The sequence below is a fragment of the Panicum hallii genome, chromosome 1 (genome assembly GCF_002211085.1).
Source record: "Panicum hallii strain FIL2 chromosome 1, PHallii_v3.1, whole genome shotgun sequence".
NCBI lineage: Eukaryota > Viridiplantae > Streptophyta > Magnoliopsida > Poales > Poaceae > Panicum > Panicum hallii.
Window position 1 is genome coordinate 22,293,105 of NC_038042.1, and position 8,598 is coordinate 22,301,702.

Consider the following 8,598-nt stretch of genomic DNA (forward strand, 5'->3'; position numbering starts at 1 on the left):
ACAATTACTCAAAAGGATCATGCTGCGATAAAGAGGGAATAGCAGCACGAAAGGAAAGGAAAGCAAGCAAAGGGACAGAGTGGCCTTAGTGGGCATTCTGTTGGCTGGCTGGCCGAAGTGCTGCGCTGTGTGCTGTGCAGTGGGGCCTCTTCACCCTCAACTGCTGAATCCCCCTAGCTGAAGGCGAGCAGCTGCGGCGGCGGATGATGAATCATGCATGCGTGCTTCCTGCGCATCGCGCCGAGGGGACCCACCAAATCAGCCGTCAAATGCCAAGCATGATGCTGCCGTTGGGTGGGCTTGGGCGCAACTAATCATTAGTTTAAGCAAGCAACAGGGATCGCAACTGAACCCTGAAGCTCTAACAGCGTGGGATATATTTTTGTCAATCTGGGCAAGAAATGGGTTCTCGATCGACATGGGCAGCGAGAAGAGAGCAGGCGTGCGCGTGCCATAATGCCATATGGTAAAGACACCACATTAGTCAAATAAACATAGATTAATGGATTAAGTTCTTTTGCCTTCTTTTTATCGCCATGTTATACACATGCATGCAGTCGCTCCACCAAATGCTAAGACAATTTTTTTTTTGGAAGAGGGAAGTCATTCGCGAGATGGAACATTTTGGATGACCCACAGGCAGTTTGCAAAGATAAGCTACATTAGTAGAGCCTTTTAAGTTGGGTGCCACCGCCAGTGCTAGAGCACCCTTTTCAACTGCCATCACATAAAAACTGGACTTGGCCATTTTTCTTGGTGGGTATATCTGTCCAATTTGAAATGTCTCTCTCTTCCAGTTCCAGGAGTAGAAGTTCAAAATTAGCTGTGAAAAATTGAAAATTTGAGTTGAAAATCCCTAATCCCGTTGTCGAAATGTATCTAAAAAACATTATTTTTTAATTAGCTTTCCCCGCATTCAAGAGCTGAGAAGCTGCTACCCTACCATCATAGCTGGGGTGCCTGGGCAGGCTACGCAGGGCCCCTTGATTGCAGTGCGTACCAGGAAACGCGTCGACATCTTATATTGTTGTGTGAGCAGAGCTGGTTTGTGCTGCCGGCTGTTGCCGCCGTTGCTTGCCTTGGAGTGCAAGGGCCACCCCGGCGCCGGAAGCCGCTCATCCACGGGATCATCAAGCCAAATCAAATCAAGCCCGTCTCCTCCGCTGCCTAAGTGCCGGTTGGTTAATTGCGGCACTAGCGAGGCATTCCAATGATGCTGAGTGAGCCGTGACGAGGGATCTTCTACGGGCCCGCACTGTGTATGTAAACGCCCACCGTTGTAACATACTACTATATGAACTTCTTAGCTCGTCCTAGACGCCCACCGGCACAGGGGAAGAACGTTAAGAAGCCATAGGATTGCATGCAAAATCATCTCGCAACAGATGATCCCTCCCCTACTGCCATCGAATGGCATGCGTCGAATAGTGCAAACTCGCCCACCGAATCACGATAATTAAAGATGTTGCCCTTTGAGTTTTTTTCCTAAGGGTGCTATGGAGGGCTAAACTTTAGTCCAGTCATGTTAAAGAGAAACTTATTATTTAGGAGTATTAAATAAAGTCTAATTATAAAATTAATTGCAAAAGGCTAATTCGCGAGATGAATCTAATATGATATTTTAATTTATAATTAGTAGATGGTTACTGTAGTATCACTGGAGTAAATTATGAATTAATTAAACTTATTAAATTTATCTTGCGAATTAGCATTGATCTGTGCAAAATATTTTGTAAATAAATTTTATTTAATACTTTTAAATAATAAGATTCTTTTTTTCGACAGAGCTACCTTTTAGATGTTTTTAGATGCTAGTAACACGGAGCATGTGCGCCGTATTGTTTGGTCCTGGGAACACATCTTCATGGCCTGTGGTTTGGCCTTGGGGGGCCACTTTCTTGCAAAGGCACAGGATACAGAATTACTATGTCGGAGAAATCATATGAAAAAAGTTTATTTTACTCCCTTCAACAATTCACTTTGTTCGCTTAACCTGCTGAGCAAAATTTAAGTTCAATTTACTCCCCCAATAATTCCAATTAGTCCAATCTACCCTCTAATGATATTTTTCTTTTTTATTTCTCCATGTACGAATTGAATTTTAAGTTCAATTTTGTGAGTGGATAGAGAACATGATGTCATATGTTAAAAAATACATTAAGAATTTTTCATGATTATTTTCATAATTTGGAAATATTTAACATGAAATTTAATAAAAATACAATTCTGCATGAAAAATATTCATAACAAATTATAATATATTTTTCTAGCATAGGGTATAATATTATAAGTTACATTGCAAAATTTAAAGTTCAAATTTCATTTGTAAGTGGAGAAATAAAAAAGAGAAATCTTATTAGGGGATAGATTGGACCAATTGAAATAGTTTGGGGTAGTAGCTTGAGCCTAAATTTTGTTTAGAGGGTTAAATGGATAAAGTAAATTATTGAGGGGAGTAAAATGATTTTTTTTCAAATCATATCAACCCGGAAAGGAGATCCCCATCTCATGAAGAAAAGGGGGAGGATATCCTGCTACGAGAGAAAATGGCTGTGCTAAGTCTCTGCGCGGTTTGGACTATTGTGCAGATTGAATTTGCTGTGATTCGCGCCATCAAGTGAACATATATATGTCAGCATACTGTGTTCTCCCGCGCCTAGGGATGGTAACTGGTAATAGATCATGGCTCTAATATTATCTTCACAATCTAATTTGGATTTTATGCATATTTAGTTTAAAATTGAATAAAATTAGAGACTGCCCAGATCCGGATCTTAGATTATCTAGACTAAAATTTAGGACTTTTACCATCCCTATCCGCACCGTTTTGCATTAGGAAAAAACTATTTTACTATTTTGAACAATCCAATTTCCCCGGCAGGATTTTTACTTCAAAAACTATTTCAATTGGTTTCATATACTCTATAATAAAATTTATGTTTTCCTTTTCTTCACTATCCGCTTACAAGTGAGTTTCAAGGTCATATTGTTGTGAGGTGAAATTGAATTTTTCGCTATTTTTTTCATCAATTTTATATCCTCAATGTTAATTTACTATTTAGTACTGGATGCTCATAACTAGGGTAGGATAACGAGCCGGCTCGGCTCGGCTCGGTCCGGCTCGCTAAGATAACGAGCTGGCTCGGCTTGGCTCGTTATCCTAACGAGCATAAAAGCCTGCTCGGCTCGGCTCGGTCCGGCTCGCGAGCCGGCTCGGGCAGCTTGCGAGCCAAACACTGACATACTCTTCGAGGTGATATATATCTATACATATTAAATAAAAAATATTAGGATAATATATGGCTCTATTTTCATACTTTCAAGACCATATATAATTCCATTGGTGATACTTTCATGATTCATCAACCATATATGTTTCATTAATAACATATACCCACAACCTAGCCTGTTACAAAATTGATCGGTCCATTCAATGGACATTAGACAAGTACGAAGGAAATACCGAGTCTTAATTTTTAGACGGCCTATAACGTAGGTGGAAATCATATTGTACGCGTAGCTTGTTCGGCTCGCAAGCAGTTTGCGGAGCTCGCTCGTTATACTAACGAGCATAAAGTTATGCTCGGCTCGTTAGGAATTAGACCGAGCCAAGCCGGCTACGAGTCGAGCGAGCTGACGAGTCATGAGCAATTTTTCCAGTCCTACTCCTAACCCAAAAAGTAATCATAAAAAAGGCATTAGTATATTTTTAAAAAACACAGGTTATGATGTCCTCGGTTTCCCAAACAAAATTTAAATTTAAATAAAAACTTAACTTCAACAGAGAGGAAAAATATAAATCTTATTAGTGCAGATTGGGCTAATTGAAATAGTTTAAAGAAATAAATTGAGTCAAAATTTGGTTCATAGGTAAGCAGAGTGTATTGTTTTGTTTGGGTAGTAAAATGAACCAAAAAGTTCAGACTGCATCTGTTCAAATTGTGCTTATGCGATCATAAATCACCACGCGGGACATGGTTTCGTTAGGCTGCCAGCTGCCTCCTTGTTCCGTCACATTTCCAACTAATCAGTTCAGCTACTTCCACTCACAATTCTTAGCACTAAATATGGCCACCGGGCTTCCGCCCCAGCTGCATGTAGCGCTATCTCACAAAACCTGAAGTCAGAACTGCAACCGCCCTTTTCCGCTCAACAAAAGCCAGATCAAGTCCAAAGCACCAAACCCAACGTATCAGCTCATTTCCCCAACAAAACGGGCTGACTTCAGCACAAACTCACGCTGACCTTTTATTTGCGCTGCCATCGACCTTGCCACATACGAACAACTTTATGTTTCCACCAACTTATTAAAGGACAATACATCATGGCAAGAAATTGTTGTTATGGATCTAATTTGCTAGAAAGAAACAAAGGCAATAGCTAGGGAATTTCTCCTGGCACTCAAGTCCACATCTGCTTTAGCACAATCCCCAAAATTTTCTAATGACGTCAGGAGCATATCTAGTGCATCCATCTTACTGCCTTCGATGATACAAGAAAGCAATCTGCAGTGCCAAATTGAGGTGACAAAAAGCAATTTGCTATCGGCATATTTGCTGTTGGTTGGGAATTAAACTGGTCACATGGTTGGCATATCAAGCACTTGAAGAACATCTTTGAACTCGAACTCGTGTGTCTCTTTGTTGAAGCGCTCCATGAGTTTGTACCTCACATCATTCAGGTAGAATGAGTGAGCAGTCTCCAACAGGGTCTTCGCCTCTGAATCAGTTAGCTTGCTGGTGAAAACAACATCTCCTCGAATAAGCACCATGTCCTTGGTTTCTGCAAACTCTGTGTAATGGGTGACTGTGTAGTAAGGGCTTGCTTGAGTGCCTCTTGCTTTATAGTCTTCAAGTCCTGTGAAGATCATGTATGGTATCTGGACTGGGACATAGAATCACAAAGGAAGAACAAATTAAGTCCAAGAATGTTCAAAAAATAACATTGCAAATTTAGTGAACCAATTCTTAAGTAAATTAGACCCCCACTACAATGTGCTACAGAACAGTAGGCGATGGCAATTGTTCAACCATTACAGGGCAGGATAATTTCTTGTTCCAATACCCTAAGAATATGGATACCAAGAATTTGAGTTAAATGGTTGAATTTAGATGAACTAGTCATAGAACTTGTTACTAGCTAGAATTAACCCTTGGCTTGTGCATTAAGATTTGTGCAACACATAAAAAATAATACAAGCACATTATCTTGAGCCTAAGCACAGAAATATCAGCCATGTTGATGTCAATATCACAATTCAACTCCCTACTTCTACAATTTGTACTACAGTCTGCAGGGGCTGTATTTTAAGGGTCCATTTACCCAAAGTATATGTAGTTCCACAATAAAGAGGCACAATTTAAAATGATCAAAGCCAGCTATATTTGTACCACTAATTGCTAAACTAATGGGGAGAAATACAAAAAAAATGACTAGGTTAAACATAATTCCAATATCCACCAAATAACTTAGTACTAACCTTGCATGAACATAGTAGTGTATCCACTTCCCTTCCACAAAGGAATAACAAAGTGACGACTACAGAACAAACAAAATTAGATCAGAAAAATCATTGGTATTAGAAAATGTGCAACTAATAACTCATAGTTGAGGAATAAATACCATGTGGATGACCTTTGTTCCAAGAGATGGTACAGCTTTGTTTTCATAGATGCACCTATATGACCTCTTCCCAAATGATACTGATATTCAGAAAAAAAAGAAAAAACAAGCAACAACACCAAATATCAGGACAAATCCAATAGTTAGCATGAAAAATAATTCTTTAACAGGATAATTCATAATAAAAACAATATTAAACCATATCAATTGCACATTACAGTCATATTTATTCAACCCGGTTTTTCTTTTGGGGATAACAGGTGAATGTAATAGAGCTGGAATTGCAACATTAGCCTAATCAGATAAAATTCAACCCACCCACCACATAGACAGAGAGGGGTAGAGGAAAACCATGCATTATATTTTACATCCTATGGTAAAACAAATCAAGAATCATCTAAGAAGTGTGTTGATTTTGATTACATTGCTACTCCTATCATCAACACATGATGTTTCTCTAAAGCAGGTTGTGGCACAAAAACTTCTACAACGAAAGGTAAAAACAAAATGTGCTGTTATTAAAAGTATTGCCATAACTTTATCTAACTTTGAATACAATTAAGGATATGGCACTAATTTGATTCCTAGAGTTGAGCCACTGCTGATTTGCCAATCCCAGGGCCGGCTCTGGGCCTAGGTGGGAGGGGCGACCGCCGGGGGCCCATGGCTGAGGGGGGCCAGCACCATGTATGTTTCTTTATTATCCCTGCACACAAATAGTACGTCTGTACTTGAGGTCCAGGCGCCCAGCAGGCCTAGTAGTCCAACAGATACGCTAGACAGGTGGGACTGTGGGAGTCTGGCTGCCTAGGATGGAAATTAGAATAGCTGACGATGAATCAGGCTTGATCGCGCACATACAGGAAAGTAAAACGTCATCCCTGTCCCTTGGCGGCCTGGCGATTAGCGAGTCTGCCCTCTGCGCCTCGCGGCTGTTCGCATCTGCTATTCCGCTCGCCTGCCCCAACCCTCGTCCGCTCCAGCGCAGCAGTGCTTTGCAATCGACAACTACAAATCGGCAATCCGCACGATCAGCAAATCCTACTCATCCTCATCTGCTCTGATTAGTCATCAGTGAGTGATTAATTTGTTACTTCATGGCTGTGTTGGATAATTAGATTTCTAGGTTTAAACTTATAGTTACACTGTTTATTTTCCTTTGTAATTTAGGTGTTAGAATGTAACCTAAGAAGTACAGTATCTCAGAAAAGGAAAAAGAGAAAAGAAGATGAGCAATTCATTGAATCGCATCAAAAAAAATGCTCGAAGAAGGTTTTTTTTTTGAAAAACTGAAGCATTATTATTTTTGAAGTTATGAAGCTCAGTTATTATTTGAGGTAATTCTACTAGTTTTATTTTACCGCTCTTTTAGTTTGTACTATCAACATTGTTCTTCACAATTAAATATGTGTTATTAGTATTGTTATCTTTTTTATCATATTATAAACAAAAAATATATTTAATCTAAAGGGCCCATAATAGCTGGTTCGCTCAAGGGCCCTCGAAATCGTAGAGCCAGCCCTGGCCAATCCCTCCACCATTTGGTAAAAACAAGCACAATCAGATGTCAAAGGCTCATAGCACATGCAGCTAGTGTTCCATAACAGTTTGAAAAACGCTGCCAAATAAAGAGGAAGTGAAAACTCAAAAGGTACATTGAAAATTTCTTAGCACAATTTATCCTACTCCAATTATTTTAAGTGCATGCGAATTGAATTCAACAAAATAATTTTCAAATGGGCAAGTTTACCAGTGACAAAATATCATTGTTATGCAATATGCATATACTCCCATTTTTAAGGAGAAAAATAAATCCACTTGTAGGGTTGCCTGATATGTTCTTCCATTAGCACTAGCAGTAATCTAATTCTTAGTTCATCCACATTATCAAAGATCCTAGAAAGTAATTCGCAACATAAAGGCCTGCATATTTCAATGGATATTCGGTTCCTTTCATCTCTTCCTTTTTAACAGATCATGTGGATACGTGACAAAAACAAATCGTCTCCAGTAAACTGCTTGAACTAAGTACCAAGGGTGCAAAACAGAATATCACATTTTGATGCTTATCTACACGGTCACCAGACGGGACCTCATTTTTATTTTTATTTTGACGCCGGAGCTCCTCAATTTCTTAACACGAATTGAAAGAAGGAAACGACTAATAAGGGGGAGCAGGGACTGACGTCATCCCAGGCGGCGACGAGGTGCTCGGGCGAGAGGCCCTTGGCGCGCTCGACGTCGATGATGGATTCCAGCGGCTTCGGCTTCAGCGGGGTGAACCCGCTCGCGAACTGGGAGTAACCCCTCCGCTGCGGCCACCGGGAGAGGTCGGCCGAAGAGGAAGATGGCGCTGCAGCAGAAGCCGCGGGATGCAGCGCCGGTGTGGCCGGAAAGCCTCCGTGGGAGGCGGCGGGGGCGCGGCGAGCGGCCGCGGCGGCGGAGCGCAGGAATCGCACCGGTAGCCGCCGCATCGCCGGAGCACTGAAGGCGACGAGGAAAGGGTTTTTCGGGCTGGGCTGGGCTGGGCTGGGCTGGTTTGCAGCTCAATCACACTGTTCGTCGTAGTTTTTTGAAGTGACGCTGTACCGACGTGTACGGTGTACCTCAACGACCTTTTTTAAAAAAGGTTAAAAAAATTTAAATTCGAAAAGGGGTGCCAGTTTGGAACAATTCGAAAAATGGGTGCCTCCCGTCCGATCAACAGGCGGAAGGCGACATCCCGCCCATCCAGCGGGCGGGGTGTCGAAAAAAAGCGAACAGGCCCCCGGGGAGGGGCCTCTTCGCGAAAGAAAACTTTTCTTATTCGTGAAGAGGCCCCTGGTGCGGCATCCCACCCGTCCAACGGGCGGGAGGATTCCCGAGAAGCATCCTACCCTCCTAACGGGCGGGAGGTTCCCCCGAGGGGCATCCCGCCCTCCCAACGAGCGGGACGTCCCCCCACTATTTAAGCCCGCCACCCACCACCTAATTCTC

At 41.7% G+C, this 8,598-nt stretch overlaps 1 protein-coding gene across 1 annotated transcript; it reads right to left on the reverse strand.

Moving 5' to 3' along the window:
• Positions 1–4,223: 4,223 nt before the first annotated feature.
• On the reverse strand, positions 4,224–8,156 carry LOC112893100. Its single transcript, XM_025960269.1, has 4 exons — positions 7,809–8,156; positions 5,623–5,702; positions 5,480–5,538; positions 4,224–4,884 (listed from the first exon to the last, which is right to left on the reverse strand). Exons 1-4 carry the CDS (start codon positions 8,094–8,096, stop codon positions 4,580–4,582), a joined length of 732 nt encoding a protein of 243 aa, XP_025816054.1. The 5' UTR covers positions 8,097–8,156; the 3' UTR covers positions 4,224–4,579.
• Between the last annotated feature and the right edge of the window lie 442 nt (positions 8,157–8,598).